This window comes from Scyliorhinus canicula, chromosome 14 (genome assembly GCF_902713615.1).
Source record: "Scyliorhinus canicula chromosome 14, sScyCan1.1, whole genome shotgun sequence".
Taxonomy (NCBI): Eukaryota; Metazoa; Chordata; class Chondrichthyes; order Carcharhiniformes; family Scyliorhinidae; genus Scyliorhinus; species Scyliorhinus canicula.
The window spans coordinates 26184976-26208869 of NC_052159.1; the positions used below are offsets into that span (position 1 = coordinate 26184976).

Sequence of the window (23894 nt, forward strand, 5' to 3'; positions counted from 1 at the left end):
GTAGCGGCTGTACAGCAGGGTGTGTGCACAGATAACCTGCTCCAGACGGCAGGAGGAAAGATTCATGTGAATTTCTATATTGGACAGACACTGGTGGATTTTGGAAACTCCTTCTACAGAGCATTAGAAGAGGAGGATTTGTACACAGAAAGCTCAAACCAAGAGAAATTAACGATCATTACTTTAAAGATCTGGAAGAAGGAGCTAAGGGCACTGTTGCTAAGTTTGCAGATGATACAAAGAAATGCAGAGGGACAGGTAGTATTGAGGAAGCTGGGAGGGTGCAGAAGGATTTGAACAGGTTAGGAGAGTGGGCAAAGAAGTGGCAGACTGAATACAATGTGGAAAGGTGTGAGGTTATGCACTTTGGTAGGAAGAATGGAGGCATAGACTATTTTCTAAATGGGAAAAGGTTTGGGAAATCAGAGCACAAAAGGGACTTAGGAGCCTTAGTTCATGATTCTCTTCAGGTTAATGTGCAAGTTCAGTCGGCAGTTCGGAGGACAAATACAGTGTTAGCATTCATTTCGAGAGGGCTAGAATACAAGTGCAGGGATGTACTTCTAAGGCTATATAAGGCTCTGGTCAGATCCCAGTTAGAGTATTATGAGCAGTTCTGGGCCACGTATCTAAGGAAGGGTGCGCAGGGCTTGGAAAGGATCTATAGGAGGTTCACAAGAATGATCCCTGGAATGAAGAGCTTGTCATATGAAGAACAGTCGAGGCCTCTGGGTCTGTACTCGTTGGAGTTGACAAGGATGAAGAGAGATCTTATTGAAACTTACAAGATACAAGAGGCTTAGATAGAGTGGACGCGGAGAGGATGTTTCCACTAGTGGGAAAAACGAGAACGAGCACAGCCTCAGACTGAAGGGACGATACTTTAAAACTGAGATGAGGAGGAGGTAGAGGGTAGTGAATCTGTGGATCTCTTTGCCGCAGAAGGCTGTGGAGGCCAAATCACTTGAAGGCAGAGATAGATTCTTGATTAATAAAGGGAGCAGGGGTTATGGGGAGAAGGCAGGAGAATGGGGATGAGAAACATATCAGGCATGATAGAATGGCGAAGCAGACTCAATGGACCCAATGGCCTAATTCTGCTTCTATGTCTCATGGTCTATGCTTGATGGTGTTGACTGGAAATTATGTTGCCTATGAAAGATATATGATTTTGTTACCCACATCATCATTATGTAAGTTTAAATGCATAGCAGAGGTAGTAAAATGCAGAGGTTCCAAAGCTTTCATTTGACACCAGTTATTTCCGGGCTAAGTTAATCATTTCAAATCAACTTAAAAAAAGTCATCCTCTCTTTCTCCCCCCCCAAACCCCCAAAAGGTTTGAGCATCACTCGTGCCGTTGTAAGATTAAAGGCTTTCTTTTGTATTCAGCAGGAAGTGATCAGAAATGCCTGGGTTCACTCGTTTTTCGTGCTCACCAAGTTAGGAAAGCTGCACGGCAGTAGCGGGCAACATGCAGAACTGAGAAGTTGTGATGCCTGAGCTTCCAAGCTGAGAATGAGAGCAGTCTCGGCACATAGGCAGTCACTGGGGGAGCTCAGATTTCATGGGGATGTGGCAGCAACGGCAAAATGAATGAGTCAAATGTGCTAGACTGCCAGAAATTCAGAGAAGCTTTAAAAATGGCATTGTGACAGTGCCAGGAATCTTGGCATTGAATGTGATAGAAAACCCTGGAAGTGGGGGGGGGGGGGGCGAATGTGGTTTCTCCGCGGTGGGGAGAAATGGTAGAACAGCTCCTACGATTGCTTACTCTGAAATAACAAGGCAGAAGTTTTATGACTCATTTGCTTAAATATGGAAAGGAAAGAAGTAAATGATGAGTAGTTCCAAAGCTCCTTCTTATCCAGGAGGAAGGTTAGGAATGTTGGCAGTGACTTGAGGTCTGAATAGTGGCAATGTGGAAATGATGATCTGGAGCTAATGGTGCTCCATCTTGTGGTAGGAGTGTGCACCTGCAGATATAACTGACAGGTAGAATAGTCCCAAATATACACTTCCGCTTGTGACCAAGGAGTGATTGGTCACATAAAGGGCTGTTCCTGTTCAAAGTCACAGAAAAGGGCTCTTTTTACCCAGATCCGGGTGGAATTTTGATGAAAAGGCGTAGGTGAATGTTAGAGGAGTAGTTTACCCCTGGAATGGTATGTCTTCTGATCACCGGACCTGGCAGAAAACAGAGGTTTGACTGGAAAGTTGAAACGGTCTTGTGCTTAACAGACAGTCTCTTCCAGCATGCAGGCGGGGGAGGGGCAAGCTGTAAGGCCCTAGATACAGGAACTGATGACTTTTATCAAGGAGGAATTCCATAAACGGAGGAAAGAAATGCATGAGGATCATGCAAAGGCCATTGCAGAAGCCGTGGCACCCCTGAAGAGTACTTTGGAGCAGATGGAGAGGTGTTTGGAGGTGCAGGGGTCACAGTTTCGGGAGATTGAAGGAGTGATCTCCGACCACAGCGATTGTGTGGTGGCTCTGGAGGCGGAGGTGTGGCTCCTCGGAGACCGTTGTAAAACGCTGAGGGCAAAGGTTGAGGAGCAGGAGAACACCTCAAAAAGACAGAACCTGCGAATAGTGGGCCTGCCTGAAGGAGTGGAAGGTGCGAGTGCCATGAGATACGTCTCGAGGATGCTGGCGGGACTGGTGGCAGAAGGGGTGCTAGATAAGGCTCCTGATGTGGACCGAGCGCATAGGTCTCTGAGGCAAAAGCCTAGAGCTGGGGAGCCGCTGCGGGCAGTGATCGTGAGACTTCATAAATTTGTGGAGAAAGAGAGAATTGTACGGTGGGCCAAGGAGAAGCGTAGCTGCGACTGGGAGGGAAATATCATCTGGATTTATCAAGACATCGGAGCCGAGTTGGCAAAATGGCGGGCAGGTTTCAACAAAGCCAAGGTGGGGCTGTACCGGCGGCAGATCAGGTTTGGGGTGCTCTACCCGGCGAAATTATGGGTGACATTTGGACGTCGGGAGTATTATTTCGAGACCCTGGAAGCGGCCGAAGACTTCATTAAGGAGCATAAACTGGGGGAGAACTGAGTGGACAATGCTTGGGAACTGGGGTGCTGGCACTATGTAATGGTTGGGAGCATGTTTGAAGTGGATGTAGGGATTGGGAGCTTTTTGTCGGGGGGGGGGGGGGGGGGGGAGGTGGTGGTTCTGTTCAATGTTGAGATTGTAAGGAGTTGTAGGGTGAAGGGTTTATGTGGGGATAGATGTTCCCAGCCCCCCTCCTGTTTTATGGCACTGTTTGTGTTTAACATCGGTTTGTTTGCTTTTGGAGAAGGCTACCTGGAGTTCAGAAGTCCTTGTTTGGGTGGGGGAGGGTAAGGCCAGCAGGATGCCTTCTTCTTTGAGCTGAGGAGTGGGGGGGGGGGGGGGGGGGGGGTCTAGGATGTGCCTTTGGGCAGGGGCAGCTGCGCTAGCAGGTTATGCTGGTGAACAGAAGTGAGGTGATGGAGAAGAAGGCCAAGGGGGAGTGAGGTGACATGGTCAAGGGCGAAGAAAGGAGCCATCTGGGATGGGCTAGGTACAGAATGTAATTAAAGGAGCGGGAGTTAAGTGAGGAAGATGATGGATGGTAGAGGGGATTGGAGGCGCAAGCCTCCGGTAAGGTTGGTAACGTGGAACGTCTGGGGACTGAATGGGCCGGTTAAAAGATCGGGGGTGCTCGCGCACCTTGGGAGCTTGAAAGCGCGGATTGTCTTTTTGCAGGAGACACACCTTTGTGTGAAGGATCAGTTTAGGTTTTTTCACTCGGGGTTTGATTTGAAATCGAGGGTGTGGTGATTTTAATGAGCAAAACAATGGGATTTGTGAGTGCGAAGGAGGTGAGGGATCCAGGTGGGAGATATGTGATTGTGAGTGTGGTATTGGAACGGGCACCGGTAGTGTTGGTAAATGTGTATGCCCCAAATTGGGATGGATATGGGTTTTATGAAGGGGTTGCTGGCAGCAATCCTGGATTTGGCCACGTACCAGTTGATCATGGGAGGAGATTTTAACTGTGTCCTGGAGCCAAGGGTGGATAGATCGAGCTCCAGGTCGATGGGTAGGGTACGAATGGCAAGGGAGTTGGGAGGGTTCATGGAGAGGATGGGTATGGTGGATCCATGGCATTTTCAGAACCCAGGGGGAAGGGAGTATTCCTTCTTTTCACACGTCCAAAAGGTTTATTTGAGGATTGATTACTTTGTAGTGAGTCAGGGATTTTGTTTGGGGTGGAGGGGGCAGAGTTTGCGGGGATAGTTATCTCGGACCATGCAGCCCACTGGCTGGATATTCGGTTCAGTACGGGACGAGAGTAGAGGCCGGGGTGGAGGTTTGACTCGGGGGTTGTTGGCGGATGGAGGTTTTTTTGATAAGGTGCAGTTGGCGATTAGGGATTATGTGGAGTTCAATCAGAATGGGGAGGTATCGGCGGGCATTTTTTGGGAAACACTGAAGGTAGTGGTCCGGGGAGAAATTATCTCATTTACGGTTTGTGCGTATAAGGAAAAGAGGGTGGAATATGATCGTCTAGTGAGCAAAATCGTGGAGGTGGACAGGGAATATTCGAGGATGCCCACCGTGGAGGGATTGGCGAGGAGGAAAAAGTTGCAGGGGCAATTTGACAGGCTGACAACGGGGAGGGCGTTAGGGCAGCTGCACATACGAGCATGGGGAGAAGGCGAGCCGCATGCTGGTGCACCAGCAGCGGAGGCAGGCTGCATCCAGGGAAATATTGAAGATCCAGGCTGGGGATGTGGTGTCAGAGCCAGGGAAGATGAATGAGGCATTTAGAGACTTTATCAGGGACTTTGAGGCACACTCAGGAGGAGAGGAGGGAGACATGAGGTGGTTTCTGGACAAGCTGGATTTTCCCGAGGTGGAGGAAGCAAAGAGGCAGCCTTTGGAGTAGCCCCTGGGGCTGAGGGAGGTGCTGGATTTCAGGGGTATGAAGTCTGGGAAGGCCCCTAGGCCGGATGGGCACCCGGCAGAATTTTATAAGGAATTTGAGGCGGACCTGGCACCACATCTGTTGGCGTTTAATGAAGTACTGGAGATGGGGGAGTTGCCGGAGACGATGAAGCAGGCAGTGATCACACTAATCCCCAAAAAAGGGAAGGATCCGATGGAATATGGGTCGTATAGACCCATATCACCATTTAACACGGATGTGAAAGTATTGGCTAAGTTGTTGGCGGGGAGGATGGAGGATTGTGTCCCGGGGGTGGTTGCAGAAGATCAAACAGGCTTCGTGAAGAGCAGGCCGCTCACAAGTAATATAAGACGGCTGTAGAATGTGGTGATTAATCCGTCAAGAGCTCTGGTACCGGAGGTGGTGGTGTCCATGGACGCGGAGAAAACATTTGATCGGGTGGAGTGGCGGTACTTGTTCGAAGTTTTTGGGAAGGTTTGAGTTTGGGCCAAGATTTGTGGCATGGGTGTGGTTGCTGTATGTGGCGCCAAGAGCGAGGGTGAGGACGAATGATGTGAGCTCACAAAACTTTGACTTGCACAAGGGTACGAGGCAGGGGTACGTGCTGTCGTCGCTGCTGTTTGGGCTGGCCATAGAGCCATTGGCGATGGCTCCTAGGGGGTCAGTAGAGTGGCAGGGGATAATGAGGGGACAAAAAAAACATCGGGTGTCGCTCTATGCCGTTGACCTCTTGCTGTATGTTTCGGATCTGTTGGAGAGTATGGGAAGGATTTTGGGCGTTTTGAGAAGGTGTGGAGGGTTCTCGGGATACAAGTTGAATGTAGGGACAAGTGAGGTATTCCTGTTGAATGAGCTGGCACAGCGGGCTAATTTAGGGGGCATGCCATTTATGGTAGCGAGGGATAGGTTTAGGTACTTGGGGATTCAGGTAACGAGGGAATGGACGGGGCTCCACAAGTGGAACTAAACGAAGCTGGTGGAGAAGGCCAGAGAGGATCTTAAAGGGGTGAAATACATTGCACTTAACCTTGGCGGGGAGGGTCCAAGTGGTGAAAATGAATATTTTGCCAAGGTTCTTGTTTATCTTTCAGGCTCTCCTGACCTTTATACCAACGGCCTTTTTTTCGGAAAGTGGACACAATCACCTCTGACTTTGTATGGGCGGGGAAGGTGCCGAAGGTGGGGAGGACCCTGCTACAGAGGAAGAGGCAGCAGGGGGGGGTTGGTGTTGTCAAACCTGCTTCATCATTATTATTGGGCGGCGAATGTGGACAAGGTGCGGCGGTGGTGGAAAGGAGAGGGGGTAGAGTGGGTTAGGATGGAGGAGGAATCTTGTAAGGGGTCTAGTTTGAGGGCAATGGTGACGGCAGCATTGCCAATGGCTCCGAGTAGGTATTCGGGGAGCCCAGTGTGCAGTCCGCGGTGAAGATATGGAATCAGCTGAGGAGACATTTTAGGGTGTAAGGGATGTTGGCGCTAACGCCGCTGTGTTAGAATCATGGGTTTGAGCTGGGAGGATGAATAGTGTATACAGGAGGTGGAGGGCAGTGGGGCTGGTCAAGGTGATGCATTTGTATTTGGAGGAAGGGTTCGCCAGTGTGGAGGAGCTAAGGGAGAGGGTAGAGCTGCCGAGGGGTAGTGAGTTCAGGTATCTACAGGTTAGGGACTTTACACGAAAGGGCTGGAAGTGGTTCCCACGATTGCTGGGATACACCCTGTTGGAGCGACTGCTGCTTTCTGATTTGGAAGGGGAGGGAAGAATTGGGGATATATAAGTGGCTGGGGCAGCAGGGAGGCGAGCGGGTGGTGAAGATCGAGGAGAAATGGGAAGCGGAGTTGGGAATGGAGATCATTTGGGGAGTATGGAGTGAGGCACTGCGAAGGGTAAATGGGACTTCCTCTTGTGCAAGGATGAGCCTGATACAGTTTAAGGTGGTGCACAGGGTGCATATGACTCAGACGAGAATGAGTGGGTTCTTTCAGGGGGTAGCAGATAAGTGTGAGAGGTGTGGGCAGGGCCAGCGAATCATGCACACATGTTTTGGGGTTGTGAAGAATTGGGAAAATCTGGGTGGGAGTGTTCGCGGCCTTAGCCAGGATAGTGGGGGAGGGAGTGGACCAGGACCCTTTGGTGGAAATATTTGGAGTTTCAGTGAAGCCGGAGTCATGGAGAGGAGGAAGGCCGATGTCTTGGCCTTTGCCTCTCTGATTGCACGGTGACGAATTTTGCTGGAGTGGCGGTCGGCATCGCCACCGGGGGTAGCAGCAGGTTGGGTGACCTGTATGACTTCCTGCGGTTAGAGAAGATAAAGTATGAGTTAACGCGTTCAGCAGGGCAGTTTGAGAAAATGTGGGGGATGTTTGTGACTGTGTTTGAGGAGCTGTTCATCGCAGGGGGGTGGGGGGATGGGTGATGGGAAGGGGGGGGGGGGGGGGGGTGAAAAAGGAGAAAAATCTGTACAAACTGTATTGTCGATTGTTGGGAAGAATGTTTCCCAGGGTGTTTATTTGCTGTAACCTACTTTGATACAAGTTTGAATAAAATGTGTTTTAAAAAAAATATTCCCAAATATAAAGCGAGCAAGGAGCCACGCAGACGTGTGGCTTTTCGAATAATATTTCGAATAATCATTGTGGCTGCCTATTTTTATTGTTTTTACATGGTAAGTCTGGTGGTCGCCGTTTGCCATTTTCTTGCTGACCTACTCATTTCTAGCGTGACGCCTAATGGGGACATTAGTACAGTGGTAATCTACTGGAGTAGTAATCTAGAGGCTCAGGAGACACTAGTTTAAATCCCCCCCCGGCAGCTACTTGAAGAATTAATGAATTATTAATGCTGGAATAAATAGGCTTGGTAATAATCATGAAACTACTGCATTGTCATAACCCATCTGTTTCACAATACCTTCAGCAAGGGAAATCTGCTACTCTTGCCCATTTCGGCCTACATGTGACACCAAACACGCTCAACTAATTACCCTTGAAGTAGCTTAGCAAGCCCTTGGAAGCAGCTCACTGCCACCTGTGTGAGAACAATAAATGCTGGCCTTGCCAGCAGTGTCCACATCACATCTCATGATCCAATTCAACAATTCTCTTGGCAACTGAGGTGTGGCAAGCAAAGGCAACCTGCGAGGTGTGGCTTTTTTAAAAACGATTATATCGGTTGAATCACTTGCCTTGATTATTTAACATGCTTTTAGAGTTTACTGCAGTCTTGCTGCACACTAACTGTTGCTTCACCAATTGCTGTAATATCATAAACTCTGTGCAATGATCTATCCCGTCACCCTCCAGTAACTGACCCCAAATCTGATCTAATAGCTGTAATAGTGGTATTTTACCACCTTCCAAAATTTAAAATTGAACCAACTCTATGAGGATGTTTTTTATTACTGTTAAATATCACTTTGCTTTGCCTCGCACAAGAAATTTGTAATACTGGCTGACAGTCCGGTGCGCTCCACCCGTCTGCTGCTCCTGAGCTTTCTGCATGTGTGCTCTCGCGCTTGCCAACAGTATATGAAATCCAGTACCCAGGTAAAATTGTATCCCGCGTTGCCCAGATTTCTGGATCAGAGGTGAGCAATCCCATCATCACCAGCTGAAATGAAGAACAGGTGAAACAACAGACCAAAACTGTTGGAAGAAATTAATTTGATCAAATTAAATCTGTTTTGGTATTATTTCATTAGTGCGTGATGGCTTTGGAGGAAATTAACTGATTTTGTTGTTCTTCTCTTTCTCTCTCTCCCCCCTCCCCCCACCGTATTTAATTGGGTTTTTTTTGCTACCAGCTTTAACTAGACTGCGGTTTGCTTGCATTTAGTCAGATATTTGATTTTTAAAAGTTATTTTGAGAAGCTATGTTTATATCACAAGTGTCTGATGCCCCAAAAATTGGACACTTTGAGGTGTGATGTGGGAGACATGCACTGGACGTCTACAAATAATGATATGGATATTATTGATTGGCACAGAAGTGCTCTCCAAACTAATATTGGAATTAGTAGGCCTCACTTATTTTTGCCCAAATTTTGAGTACCATTTTGTCCAGGTCCCAGGCACTTTAGTTTAATTTTTTTAAGCTTTGGGGGATGCCTTTTTGTAATCTTGATGTTCAGTACTGACTAATAATCATCAGTGACCTGTTCTGCAGGAAACAATTAGAGAGTAAATAGGAACACAATGTTTGTACAAGTATGGCATTCTGTTATCGAGACTACTTAATTCTGTCTTGAAATCACTTGAGCTTTTCTGATTTTTTTTTTGTTGTTGTTTCAATTACCAAGTGTGCTATTTTTAACATACAATTCAAGAGAAGTTCTAATACAGATCAAATGTATTTTATTTGGGTTCAAAAATAAACCATAATTTTAATGACACAAAGGTTTTGCTTACTTATTAAGCTTTCCGGGAATCAATCTTTAACAGTAATACTTCAGGTTCAGAAGTTAGCATTCTAGAATTCAGAAAACATAATCTATTATGGGGTATTGTGATGTTCAAAGTATTATCTGGAAATTGAAATACGGTAATTGAAGGGTTAGTCTGTCCTAGTACTGTTGATTTAACCCCTCCTTTGCTTTCTCTGAAGAAGTGGAAACCGTGAAAACCATCTGTCTGTTTGCAATACGTTTCTTGCGACATCAAGCACAACATTTATGAAGTTGTCTTTTAACTTTACCTCCCCCACAAAATAGCATCATATCTCATCGGTTTCCCCAAAGCAACCACAAATGGTTTCCAGCAGGAGCTGGGAGTTTATTGTTACAGCCTATGTAACTGTTTCAACTTCACATCATTGCAGAGTGCTGGTTAAAAATTAAGTCATATTGGGGGATGAAAAAACATGATTGATATAAATAGATTGTTCTGTATGTTGAGAGAATTAGGGCAATCGTACTAGAATATTATTTGACGGTACTAGTGTTCTTCTGCGAAATGTCACCCCCATGGGTGACTGCAGAGTGACGGTTTGGGATAGTGGAGTAATTCTTGGTGTAGTATAGGAATGAGGCCCATGAAGTTCCTATGTCTGCTATATTTTTAAGGGTGTGTAATTATTGTCAACAATCCTGAACCAAAGAAATAAAAACCTGGTCAGAAATAGAATAATCTTTATTGTCACAAATAGGCTCACATTAACACTGCAATGAAGTTGCTGTGAAAAGCCCCTAGTCGCTACACTACGCCGCTGTTCGGCTACACCGAGGGAGAATTCAGAATGTCCAATAAGCATATCTTTCGGGACTTGTGGTAGGAAATCAGAGCACCCAGAGGAAAGCCACGCAGACATTGGGAGAACGTGCAGACTCTGCACAGACAGTGATCCAAGCTGGAAATCGACCACTCATCCCTGGTGCTGTGAAGCAACAGTGCTAACCACTGTGTTACTAATCGCTCAAACAAGGGAACATCCTTAGTGCCTAGTGAATGCTGAATTGGGTTGACTTGTGTTGCCTTTTGTTCAGTTGCTATATTACTTTCCAAACAAATGTGGATATTATAAGAGGCACTGAAAGACAGCTGTTGCCGCATTCAGGAAGAAAATGCAAGTACTGTTTATTCTGCAGTGGAAACAGCATGACGGGACTCTGATTTTATTTTGAGTCAACTACCAATGTGAGCACCAGTTAAGCAATACTCTGTTTATGCTGGCCAACACCTGTTTGGTTGGAATTCCATTTGTCTTGCCAAGAAGCGAGACCTATAAATGTCTGGTTTACGCTCCGCAGTTAAAATTTAAATGCTTGTGGAGCTGCGCAGTACTGGTGCTTGTCTTGCTGAAACATTTGAAATTAACTGGATTACGTGAGATTAAATAGAATGTGCGGCAAAGAAACAAGGCCTTTCAGCCAACTTGTCCATCCTGCTCCTCTTGGATGCCCCCCCCCCCTCCCCCCTCCCATATCTAACTCTCTTCCCATCGTAGCAATCCATTTCCTTCTTCATATGCTTGTCTAGTTTCTGCTTAAATCCACCTATACTATTTGCAACCTTGTAGTAGCAAGTTACACATTCAAAGATTTGTTTTGTGTACAGATGTTGCTGCATGTCGATTTTTTTTTTAAAGCAATCAGAAGGTCCTGGGTACGAAGTCTGATTTGATACCATATAGAGTTGCATGCCACCTAATGTAAAATAGTACGAGACTTCTCTCTATCCCATTCCCCTGCTTCATGCACCATGTTCTATCTGGAGTCAGGTCGCACTCCTCTCACCAGCTCTGTTTCTTCGTGTGTTGTTAAAGCCCAACTTTTTCTTTCACGGACCTCGGACAAATACTTCATGCAGACTTGTTTTTATTTTACCAGGTTGTTGAAATGTATTCAAGTGGAGGAGACCTACACTTGGAGCTTCCAACTGGTCAGCCAGAAGGCCCTAGAAAATTATGGGTGAGTATCACAAGTTCATCACAGCCCTGGAGCTGATTAATTGATACATGTGGGACAAATCTGATTATTTTGCTTCCTGTCTTAAAAGTTGCAATGCAGTATTGCTTAATTAAGCCAGACTTGGATAGCTTTTGGAGGACTTGGGGTTGGAAATCGCAACTATGCTGTTTCATGCTGCAGATATTCACCAACCTGTGTCTCAATGTTTCATAACCCAAATGTGTTTTTCTTTGTTTGTTTGACGCCATTTCCTTCGTAGGTATGGCTAACAATGGGGTGTCTCAAAATGTAATCTCTCCAGTATCAATAACTTTTTTCTTACATCTCTGCGGGGCACGTTATTACAGGCAGTGTATCAATTAATGTTGCTGTTGAGGATGGATGGCTCTGGATCTGCTTTCTAGCTCGTTTGAAATTTTGACCCCATTTATGTTAGTGAAGTTGTTTTGGGTGTTTCAATCAGTAATATCCCTGATGGGCAGTCGAGGAAAAGAGAGCATGATATGGCAATTCTTAGCCAGACACATTTGTACCCTTTGTTTTCGAATGTAAAAAATATTGTATCTGTTTTTGCAACGCAAACTAGGTAATGGGGACAGTGATAGTATATGTTAATTTTGATATCCATATACAGACGCCAAAATGATGCCTGGGCACTTGGAACTTGCTGTAGGAATAGAGAGAGCGGGGTGAGTTTGGATTCTCAGTAGCCTGCTTATGTACCTTTGTCCATTTGGGGAGTTTGGCTGAAGGAGGCCCAATGCTTCTCCAACAGCAGTAGTGGTGCAAACTTCCAAGTCCACCTTTCAAAGAAAAAAAAGATTTGAGACTTGCACGTGGTGGAGGAAAACCTGAGGCACAAATCTGGGACTGTGGAAATGGGGTCAGTGTTGAATTCCAGCATATTGTATGAGGTGTGTTCCATTGCACTCCACAAGTTGACTCCTGAATGTGACAAAACGTGCAAGTCAAGCTGATTTCTTATGTGTCCATTTAGCGTGCAGCTAAAGAAATTGTGCAGCAGATCTTGTACAAGATTTAATTATGCAGGCCACAAAGAAGTGAATGGTGGCTTAATGATCAACCAGCTTTTAATGGGATCTGGTAATAAGAACATAAGAACTAGGAGCAGGAGTAGGCCATCTGGCCCCTCGAGCCTGCTCCGCCATTCAATTAGATCATGGCTGATCTTTTGTGGACTCAGCTCCACTTTCCGGCCCGAACACCATAACCCTTAATCCCTTTATTCTTCAAAAAACTATCTATCTTTACCTTAAAAACATGTAATGAAGGAGCCTCAACTGCTTCACTGGGCAAGGAATTCCATAGATTCACAACCCTTTGGGTGAAGAAGTTCCTCCTAAACTCAGTCCTAAATCTACTTCCCCTTATTTTGAGGCTATGCCCCCTAGTTCTGCTGTCACCCGCCAGTGGAAACAACCTGCCCGCATCTATCCTATCTATTCCCTTCATAATTTTAAATGTTTCTATAAGATCCCCCCTCATCCTTCTAAATTCCAACGAGTACAGTCCCAGTCTACTCAACCTCTCCTCATAATCCAACCCCTTCAGCTCTGGGATTAACCTAGTGAATCTCCTCTGCACACCCTCTAGCGCCAGTACGTCCTTTCTCAAGTAAGGAGACCAAAACTGAACACAATACTCCAGGTGTGGCCGCACTAACACCTTATACAATTGCAACATAACCTCCCTAGTCTTAAACTCCATCCCTCTAGCAATGAAGGACAAAATTCCATTTGCCTTCTTAATCACCTGTTGCACTTGTAAACCAACCTTCTGTGACTCATGCACTAGTACACCCAAGTCTCTCTGAACAGCGGCATGCTTTAATATTTTATCGTTTAAATAATAATCCCTTTTGCTGTTATTCCTACCAAAATGGATAACCTCACATTTGTCAACATTGTATTCCATTCCATGGTAACATATGTACAACCTGAGTATGTACAACCTGAGTTTGTGCCGACGTATAGACTTGGACTTGCAAAGCACACGGTCGAATTTGAATCTTTTCAAACTTTGTAGTCTTTTGAAAACAGATGCTTGTTATCTTATGCAAATTCAGTACAATGACAACTCTTGTTTTTAATTTAAATACATAAAAGGGAAATGTTAGCTGGAACCGCAACTGTCTACATTATTCTGACCGCTAGAATTTAATTTGAAAACGCAGTACTTGAGTTTGCTTTCTAACCTGGATTTTATAAACGGATATGAATGTGATGCTCATCAGGGAGAGCAATTTTTTGTCAGATGGTGGTAAAATAGTGAATTATATTGGTATAAGCAATATTCTGGACTGTGTAAATTTAGTCCTTTGGCGTGAAGGGGAGGAAAATATTCTCTCTAACAAAGGAACACTAATGTTTCCCTCCGCTATTGATCTAGCTGCCAATGTTGTACTATGAGCATGTAATTGGAAAATCGATATATAATACATCTTTATAAAAATTATAAAAGTTATTAATTTTCGAAAAATTATTTTTGCATTTTTTTTTCATTCCTTTATCAGAGTTACAAAGCCAAAGTGCAGAGTGGACAGGGGAAAACCCCTAATTCAGCTCCTTGACTGCTCCAAAAACCAATTCAAATTGAATCCAATTTATGGTCCCCACAAGAAAGACATACTAGATCCAGGCATTACACCTGACCTCGCGCTTGACCTTAGCCAACAGACTGAGAAGCGATTGTTATGCTCCATCTTGATAGCATCCACAAAATCAAATTTTATAATCGTGCTGTCAACACAACCCATCACCGTCGACTTGACCTTCTTTGCTTTTCTGCCCAGAATCTCGGTCTTTGTTTTAATATGGATTAAGGTCTGACGTTTTGTTGTAAATAGGAGATCCCACCCTACGAAACTAAAGCTGTGATGCGAGCCAGCTTTTCTTCAAGGGAAGCAGATAATCACACCGCTTTCATCAGAATAAAAACAAATGCATCAGACAATACAGAGTTCCTAATTTTACCCGTTGAAGTGGAAGTTACAGCAGGTGAGTCAGAAATGGATATTTCCTATCGTCCTATTTCCAGTGTATGATCCTACAGATTTTTATTTTAAAACACAATTTACTCTGGTTACAGCACCTGGAATTTATTCCTCGACAGAAATGCTAGATTTTGGTACATTACGAACTCAAGGTGAGTTTCTAAATGTTAACGATTTTGTTAAAAGTAACCGCATTGGTTATTAATTCATATGCTGTGTATTCCTACCCCAAATGCTCTGCTGTGACCATCTGTCCTTCTATGTTATTTCATTCAGTTTCCTCTACATTTCTGTCATTGTGTCACTATTTTGTGCTTCCTCTTGTTGGTTTGACCTTGGGGTACTGTATTAATCCCAATCAGCACTGGAATCTGGGTGTCGCTGGCTGGGCCAGCATTTGTTGCCCATCCAAATTGCCCTTGAACTTTGTCTCAGATTGCCCTCGAAATGCTGGACCATTTCAAAGAGTCAACTACATTGCTGTGGGTCTGGGCCAGACCAGGTAGGGACGGCAGATTTCCTTTACTAAATGGTAGTGAACCAGCTGGGTTTTTACAGCAATCGCTGATTGTTGTCATGCTCAACATACTGAGACTAGCTATAAATTCCAGGTTTTTATTAACCTGAATTCCACTAGCTGCTGTGATGAGATTTGAGCCCTTGTCCCCAGAGCATTAGCTAGGTCTCTGGGTTGCTGGTCTGGTGACATTGCTACTGACCACTGCCTCTGCTTACTGTGTTGTGATTTTAATGTTTGCTTGTTTTAAAGCAATTGCAGAGATGTGAATAGCTCGGACCACCTAATCTTCTAGTGAGCATTTAGTTCCGAATGACCTGTAAAGGGAGAAAAAAAAATACACTTCATTGTAGTTGTTTTAAATCTCAACAATCATTTGAGGAACAGCGAAAGACTTCATCTTGTCATTTCTCTGCAGATCTTCCAAACGTTTTGAACCTTCATTTATTAAATTCAGGAGCAAAAGATGTACCAATAACAGTAAGCTCTTACTTTCCATAACTCCGGACTATAAAATTGTGTTCTTTCATATTTCTGCTTTAACTGATGTGCGCTTGTTTTCTCTTTCCAGAGTATTAAACCATTCCCACCAAATGAAGCTGTTACAGTAGACTTTAAGCCAATAACACTGAAGGCATCAGAAACGAAATATACCAAAGTTGCAAGTATTATATTTGATGGTATGTGTATCTCCAAAGTAAACATTATTAATCCTGAGCTGGATAGCCTCATTGAAAACCATAATGCCTTTTCTTGGAAGTCCGGTGACAGGATTAATCCTGCAGTTCAGTAGCCAACAACAACCTGTTCTTCCCAAAGGAGTACAGTCGCAGCTTCTTGTGTCTTTACACAAAAGGTAATGGGATTAAGGAATGCATTATGGGTGGCACAGTGGTTAGCACTGCTGCATCACAGTACCAGGAACCAATATTCAATTCCGGCCTCGGATGACTGTCTGTCTGTGTAGAGTTTGCACTTTCTCCCCGTGTCTGCGTGGGTTTTCATCGGGTGCTCCGGTTTCCTCCCACAGTTCAAGATCTGCAGTTAAGGTGGATTGGGCATGCTAAATTGTCCAAAAGGTTAGGTGGGGTTACGGGGATAGGGTGGAGGCGTGGGCTTAAGTAGGGTACTCTTTCCAAGGGCCGCTGCAGACTCAATGGGCCAAATGGCCTCCTGCACTGTAAATTCTATGATTATTTGAACAGATAATTTAACGAATAGGGTGCAATTTACTGGCTGCGGTCGTCCCGTCCCCCCCTGTCCCGTCCCCCCCCCCCCCCCCCCCCCCCCCCCCCCAGAATCGGGACAGGATGCGGCAGATAGATCCCACAACCGGGTTTCCAGGCGATCGTTATGCCTTGCGAGGTCTAACAGGATCTTGCGAGATGCCGCGATCTGGATCCCATACACAATGGGCAAGACCCAGACTTGCAGAGTTCTCTGCTCCGCCAGGTTTAACTGGCTCCCTTTTGGAGAAGGATTTGGCTTCGTGGAGCGGTTTAAGGCCAAGTGGGAAGAGGAGCTGGGGATGCCGCTGAAGGAAGGATTGTGGTGTGAGATGCTGTGGAGGGTGGTATTTGAGGAATGCAAGGAGGTGAAATTGATTTCTGACCAATTGGATTTATTTTCTGAGCTTGTTACAAACTTAATGTATAGTTTGCAAAATACTCAGCTGTCATTGATTAACGGAGGTGCTGCTGCAAGTCAAAAATCTTCATCTATGGTTACATCTCAAATTTTCTGACGTTAGTAACCACTGGTTTGCATTGTAATTTCAGCATCAAAAGCAAAAAGTACATCGCAGTTTTCTGGGAAAATAACAGTGAAAGCAAAAGAGAAAAATTATTCAAAACTTGAAATTCCATACCAGGCAGAAGTGTTAGAAGGGTAAGTGTTAATCTTAATTTGGGGCGAATTTTGGAATCCTTGGAATCCCTACAGTGCAGAAAGAGACCATTCGGCCCATCGAGTCTGCTCCGACTCTGTAATTAAATGCTGACATTGTTTCAAAAGCAGCTAACCAAACATTCATTGATTTACCTTTTCATAAGAATGCCACTTCTACTTATTTAAAGTTGCTTCTCTTTGTTCAACTGCTGCTGAAACCTTCCCATACCTTGGTTGCCTCCAGACTCAACCAATACAATATTACCCTGACAAGCCTCTTGTTTTCCACCCTACATAAAACTTTAACTCATCCAAAAGTTTTCAGTCTGTACCCTAAATCACAGCAAATCTGGTTCACCTACAGCACCAATGCTTGTGAAATTGCATTGACTCCCAGTCCACCAATACCTTGTCCAAATTCCCCCATGACCTCGCCTTTCCTCTTCCAGTTCTACAATCCTCCCAAGAGACCTGCTGTTCCTTCAACTCTTGTGAATTCCCACATCTGTCATCCTACAGTTGGTAATCGTGCATTTAGCCATCTAGTCCAAAAACTCTGGAAGTTCCTACTTTAAACCCCTCCAACTCCCCTCCTTTTAAGACCTACCACTGACCAAGCTTTCAAGTCATCTGTATTCAGCTTGGTGTTAATTTTTGTCTGATAAACGTCCTGTGCAGCGCCATAGGGCATATTACTATATTAAAGCTGTTATATAAATGCCACTTGTTAGATTTAATTTAGAACTAATTAGAGTTCTTAGAAAGGAAGGAACTGACCCCGTCTTTTAAATAAAATAATAATTGGTGTCGAATCTAGCTATCCTTTCCTGCTATCTTCCCCATACCAATCTTTTGCTAATTCTGTGGCTGAGATAATTTATAACTTGAGCATTGGAAACAGACAAATTTGTGTTCACTGAGCCTCGTGAAGCACTTGCAAGCCTTTGCTTCGTCTGCATATTTTTTAACCAATTATTTATTTTGGTTTTAGTGCAGTAATAGAATCTGTCCTTGTGTTCTGCTTACAATTATCCTTTCAGTAGAGTTGTGGAAATATTTATTAATTTATTTACGTGCTGGTTGAGTTCACTATCTTGGTTGATTGAAACTGTGATCAGTCAATAGACCATCTGCGTCTTAGCTTAGATCACTAGGCTATAATCTGGCACCATGAATTCTACAGAGGGGCTCTGCTAATGGTAAGGGTTTCCGAGCTGGTGTAATATCCAACAATCTCTCATTAGGAAGAGTCCTTTCCCTGTCTCGAGTACAGTGTTGGCTCCTTTACCTGAGATCAGTAAATGAGGAGTATTCCTTGCAAAGTCTCTGGATCTATGAATCGGGTTGTAGCCGGACTTGCACAAACTGCATCTGTAGAAATTATCCATCCTTCTCTAAAGACTTCTACAAACCGAGCAGCCCAATAGTAGCACACTTGCCTCGTCCCACTCCAAGACTCAAGCACAAAATCGATGCTGAGACTTGTGTGTCGTACTGAGGTGAGTGCTACATTGTTGGAAATGTTAATGTTTGGATAAATGTCTGAACCACCGTTTCTCTGCCTGTTAAGTAGACGGGAAAGATTCCATGATGCCACTGAAAGTGTGGGGAGTTGTCTTATTGACGGGGTGAACATTTACTCTGGAACTAACTCCACCAGAAAGCAAATAAAACTGGTCGCTTTATCTTGCAGCTATTTGTGGGAATTATGATTATTTTCAAATTGGCTCCTGCATTTGCTGCCGTAACAATAGTGACTGTGGTTATTGTATGTGAGATGTTAGGTTTCTGTACCATGTCACTTGCCATTGACGTCTTTGAGCATAAAGCCAGACCCAGTAAAGGTGGCAGCTTTCCTTTGCGAAAGAACATTAATTAGCCAGTTGGTGCTTTAAAGCGAGCCTGATGCCTTCATATAGCCACTTATGCTGATACCAAATGCCTTATTTCCAGATTCTTGCTGAGGAACAAGACTGTTGCAAAGATTAAGGAGATCCCACTTTCCACTCCTCGCCACCTCCCCAATTACCTAGTTGGAGTTACAACCAGTTCTTACACCAAGTGATTCCCATCTGTTTTGGTACGGAATGCGAATCACTTTCTTTTGATTGAGATGCTCAGTAACTGAGCTCAAGGATGAGAGACTAGAGGCTCTGAGCTAGACGTTTCCTGATGAATTGAGACTGCCCCCCTAGATACTGCTGGGGTAGACCTTTGGAACGGATATCGTAAGGAGAAAATTGCCAGTCTTGTTGAGAGGGAGGAAAGTAAAGTGTTTTTTGTGATTTACAGGTACTTGGGATATGATCATGCAGCAACACTGTTTCATATCAGAGACAGTCCTACAGATCCAGTGCAGAGACCAATATATCTAACAAATACCTTCAGTTTTCCAATCATTATACACAATGTTTCTTTGCCAGATGATGCAAAGACTATGTTCAAGGTAAATAAATATAAGCATTTTAATTATGACACCAAATATTTTGTCATGATCTGCTTATTTCCCCTTTACAGCAGTGGATTGTTGGAATTCAAAGACATTTATGTAAAATTGTTTTAAGTTGTGACCCTTTTTTTTCTCTTCATAGATTAAAAACTTCAGTGAGCCAGTTTCTGTTCCCCCCCAAAAAGCACTCTATATATTTTCTCTCCTTTTCACGGCTACCACTTCCTCCATTCATATAGACAGCAACATCCTGCTCGTCACAAATGCGTCAAAATTTCATCTGCCTGTGCGAGCTTATACAGGGTTTTTAGATGTAAGTATATATAATGAAAAATAACTTTTAATATTTTCTAATGAGTTTCAGTTAACCTAAAGTGCGGCATATTTATAGTCTAGAAAATGCGGCATATTTATAGTCAAGAAAGTGCGGCATATTTATAGTCTAGAAAGTGCGGCATATTTATAGACTAGAAAGTGCGGCATATTTATAGTCTAGAAAGTGCGGCATATTTATAGTCTAGAAAGTGCGGCATATTCATATTCTGGGATATGGATTTTGTAACTTGCATACATATAACCCCTTTTTTTGTTCAACTTAATTTGGGGAAATTTTAAATTCAAGGGAATGATATTCTAACCAAGCACTAATTTATAGTTTTTTTGTAATGCAAACAGTGCATATTTAATGAAATTAATATGGTGAGCTTTCATTTGGCCTGATGTGATGTTCCAAAGAATGTTCTGGTGGTATAAGGAACGCTAAGGGGATGAGCTTCTGAATTAATAGGGAGTGCTTTCTGCTGTTTGAACTTTTACTGGCCTTTATGGTTGAATTCTTAGACCATCTGTTCAGTCTGAAAACGCAGTGTTTTTTTCCCCAGAATTAATGTTGGGTTGCTTGAGTTGCTGTGACTATATTAAATGAGTTACGTGCACTTGAGGATGCGTTACCAAGAAAATAGTTTGTGTTGTATGCTTATTCACAATGAACTTTGATGTTGCTGTTTTATTTCCACCTAGAAATGTGCACTGTTTACATATGTAGAGGCGACCGTTTGGAATTATCGTGTTACAATGCTGCAGTCACACCACCTAACAGAACATAACACTTCTTCTGTTGTGAAGTGTCGCAATGCATTTGTTTGAGATTGGAGTCCATCCTTGTATAAATAGGGTTTAAAGTTTTGCTTATACATTCGAAAAAGTAGTTTATGGATCTGGGTTTGAAGTAGAATATGATTGACCAGTGCTTTAATTTTTTTTTTGAAATTGCACAATGTGAACATAACATTTTTGCTGAAGCTATTTTTATATTTTTGCAGTATTTTGTACTTCCACCAAGTTTAGAGGAGCGCATCATAGACTTTGGTGTGTTGAGTGCCACAGAAGATGGCAGTGTTATTTTTATCATTATGAATAGCAACCCAATTGAGGTAAGGTGCCCTTTTTGGAACATTACCTAATTATTTGAGATGCCTTGCACAATATTTAATTTTATTGATTTGGATGTTTTGTTCTCTTCAGCTGGCAGTGAAAGCCTGGTATGTAGTGGGAGATGGACTTAGTATTGAACTGCTGATTGTAGAGAAAGGGAACAGAACCACAATAATTTCCAACCTTCCTGATTTAGAAAAGTTGGCGCCAACAGACCAGTCTTCTGTAAGTCTTTATTTCTGATGCTGTTTCTTAAAACCGTTAATGGTTTATATCACACAACTTGCCTGTGTATGGGTATGCTTCTAGTAAGATTTTGCGTTAACTGGACAGTTAAGAATGGCAGTCACACCCAAATCCTAAACCATTTTAACACTTGCAAATGGACACTTCTAATTTGTAACTGTTGCGTTTCCACTGAACCTTAACCTAAGATTTTATATAGTTTTACAATAAAATCCATATACCATCTCATAACCCACTGTTTTGGGTATTCATGCTAGAGTCCCAAGACATGTATTTCAATTCCCAGAAATTTCTATTTTTGGCAAATGGAACATCATCCAAATTAGATTTATGTATTTTTCGAATTATAATCATGTGACTGCTAGCCACACCATGAAGTCGGCAACTGTTTCCTCCCTAGGGTGGCATGGTGGCACAGTGATTAGCACTGCTGCCTCGCAACAGTGAGGTTCAGTTCCGGTCTGGGGTGACTGTGTGAAGTTTGCATTTTCTCTCCATGCCTATGTGGGTTTCCTCCGGATGCTCCGGTTTCTTCCCAGTCCAAAGATGTGCAGGTTAGGTGGATTGGCCATGCTAAATGTGTCCAGGTATGTGCATGTTAGGTGGGGTTATGGGGATAGGGTGCTCATTCGGAGGATCGGTGCGGTCTCGATGGGCTGAATGGCCCCCTACTGCACTGTAGGGACTCTTATGATTCTCCAATTTTCAGCAATATAACCAATAAGTAAGTGTTCAAAGAAAATAGTTTTTTAAATCTCCCAGTGTTTTTTCTTCAACGTTCCTTGTAGCAGCATTAAGGCTATTAATTGATTCCTAGAGATTCATGAGCAATCCTGGGCAGGGCGAGTGGGTGAGGGTTAGCAATCCTAAACAAAGAAGGTGCTGAATTTGATATGTGGTGTGACAATTTTGGTAAAGGGAATATGCTGGCACGTATATTTTGGCCCGAATGTACACATTTTCAGCGACAAAAAGATGACTCTGTTACTTAGTACACTATTGCACAATGCTTAAAAGTACTTGGGGAAAGCTTTGTTCATTGTTAAGGCCGCATGCAATCTGGGCATGTTTAGACATGCTTTCTTCATAATTATTCAACGCTTGAGGGACTGTTGACATCCAATAGCATTTCCTTTGTGGGTCTATTACATAATTGTGCCTTGCTAGTTAATAGTTCCATAGATAACCATTGTAAATGTATTTTTGAGCTGTCCGGATTAAATGATTTTTGAATAGATCAGCAGATAGAATTTACAATAAAATATTCAAAAATTACACGAGTCGGACCAGGAGTGACTTCTCCATTCTTGTTTTGCCAGTTTGAATGGTTTGAATATTGTCCGTCGGACAAATGTTTGTTTTTATCATAGTATCATTGCTGGCAGATGGAGAACGGATACACTTTTATACAGGCGGGAGCATTGTTAAGCACAATGGTGCTGCAATGAAACAGTGTAATTTTGTGTCTGTTTAAGGTGATAAAAATCTTAATTATTTTGCCTTTATGATTAGCTAGAGGCTTACTATTCCAGTAGATTCTGAAGTTACAGGCAACAGCTAAAGCAAGAATTGGGACAATATTTTGTTTCGTTGTTTTAATGTTGGCTTTTTAAAAGTGCACATGATGAGTCCCAAAATAGAGAAATGGGGTGAAGCTCAGTTTTTGAAGGTCCTTTGCTACCTCAGATTAACATGGGCATTGAAGTAAAATTGAGAGCAGTCAAGATTTTTTGCAGGCATTGTCCCCATTTCTCAACCAGCACAGCCAGCTTCATCTTCCTAAAACACACTCTTGACCTATGTGTTTACCTCGTTTCTCTACTATTAGGATTGTGAAGAGTGATTATCTTTTGGGAACTGCTTTGACTTTGGTGGTTAATATGAAATCTCTCACATTTACTCAAAAATAACATTTTCTGTTCCCTACAGATGATATTAGCCTCAGGTTATTATGCAGTGTTTAGGATGAAATTAACTGCAAAAGAACTTGAAGGACCATATGATGGAGCAGTGCAGATCACAACAGATTATGAGGTAATGTCTTTTAAAGAAAAGGCAAAGTCTTTCTGGTGCAGAGTTGGAGTTTGCAAGCTTAACAAAAATATTTCACTAATATAGTTTGAAGAAGGAATTCTGTGACTACGAAATCACCATTAGTTTCATTCGGATGGAACAAATAATTCAGATTTGTTCAACAGCGTCAAAACATTTCTTGGTCACTGTTAACCGCCAGTCCAAATATCTTTCAGTTCTTAGTGAGCAGTTGAGCTGGCCCACACCATCGGTTTTGACACCAATTAGCACTAACACCAAAGCCATAACTATAGTGTTTTCTTTTTATTCATTCATTAGATGTGGATGTCTCTGGCTAGGCCAGCATTAATTGCCATCCCGAATTGTCCTTGAGAAGGTGGTGGTGTGCTGCTTTCCTGAACTGCTGCAGGTCATGTGTTGTAGGAACAGACTCACCCAATGCTTTCAGGAACGGAGTCTCAGGATATTAACCCTGCAACAGTAAAGGAACAGCAGTATAGTTGCACCACCTGAAAAGTCTGTACTTTCATCCAGTTGTATTAAGAACTCCTGTGCTGACTTTAAACAGGAAATAAGCTGGTCTTCTAAATTCTCAGCAATATCACAAATTCGGAGGGCCACTGCGTTATTACGAAGTGGGATTTATCTCAGTTTTTCAGCTGACCTCTCTAGGACCGTATGAACCAGGTCTAATGCTGCAGGGAGAATTAATCTCTGCTACACTGGGGCATTTTCTCTTTAGCGAAATGGTAAGCTACCATGTAAGAGGTTAATTGTGCTTTGTCATTCATTGTTACAGTTCTGGTAAGGACTTCAGCTGATGATTTACGTTCTCGCTGCATCCTTTGAACAAAATCAAGCGATTTGTCCTCCCATGTTTAGTCTTCCCATGTTTAGTCTTCAAATGCCTTTGACGTTTTGAGGGTTTTAAACTCTCATTTGTCAGTACTTCTGCATACAACACACATGGACTT

The 23894-nt window shown here is 43.3% G+C and overlaps 1 protein-coding gene across 1 annotated transcript in view; it reads left to right on the forward strand.

Annotated features, from left to right (window-relative positions):
- tmem131 (transmembrane protein 131) overlaps positions 1-23894 on the forward strand; it is a 190050-nt gene that overhangs the window by 116285 nt on the left and 49871 nt on the right. Inside the window, exons 8-18 of the mRNA XM_038819000.1 lie at positions 11260-11340; positions 14207-14357; positions 14449-14505; positions 15289-15350; positions 15442-15550; positions 16649-16757; positions 19050-19203; positions 19349-19519; positions 20529-20639; positions 20731-20865; positions 22816-22920. Of these exons, the coding sequence (XP_038674928.1) occupies positions 11260-11340; positions 14207-14357; positions 14449-14505; positions 15289-15350; positions 15442-15550; positions 16649-16757; positions 19050-19203; positions 19349-19519; positions 20529-20639; positions 20731-20865; positions 22816-22920 (1245 nt within the window). The remainder of the gene's footprint in view (positions 1-11259; positions 11341-14206; positions 14358-14448; positions 14506-15288; positions 15351-15441; positions 15551-16648; positions 16758-19049; positions 19204-19348; positions 19520-20528; positions 20640-20730; positions 20866-22815; positions 22921-23894) is intronic.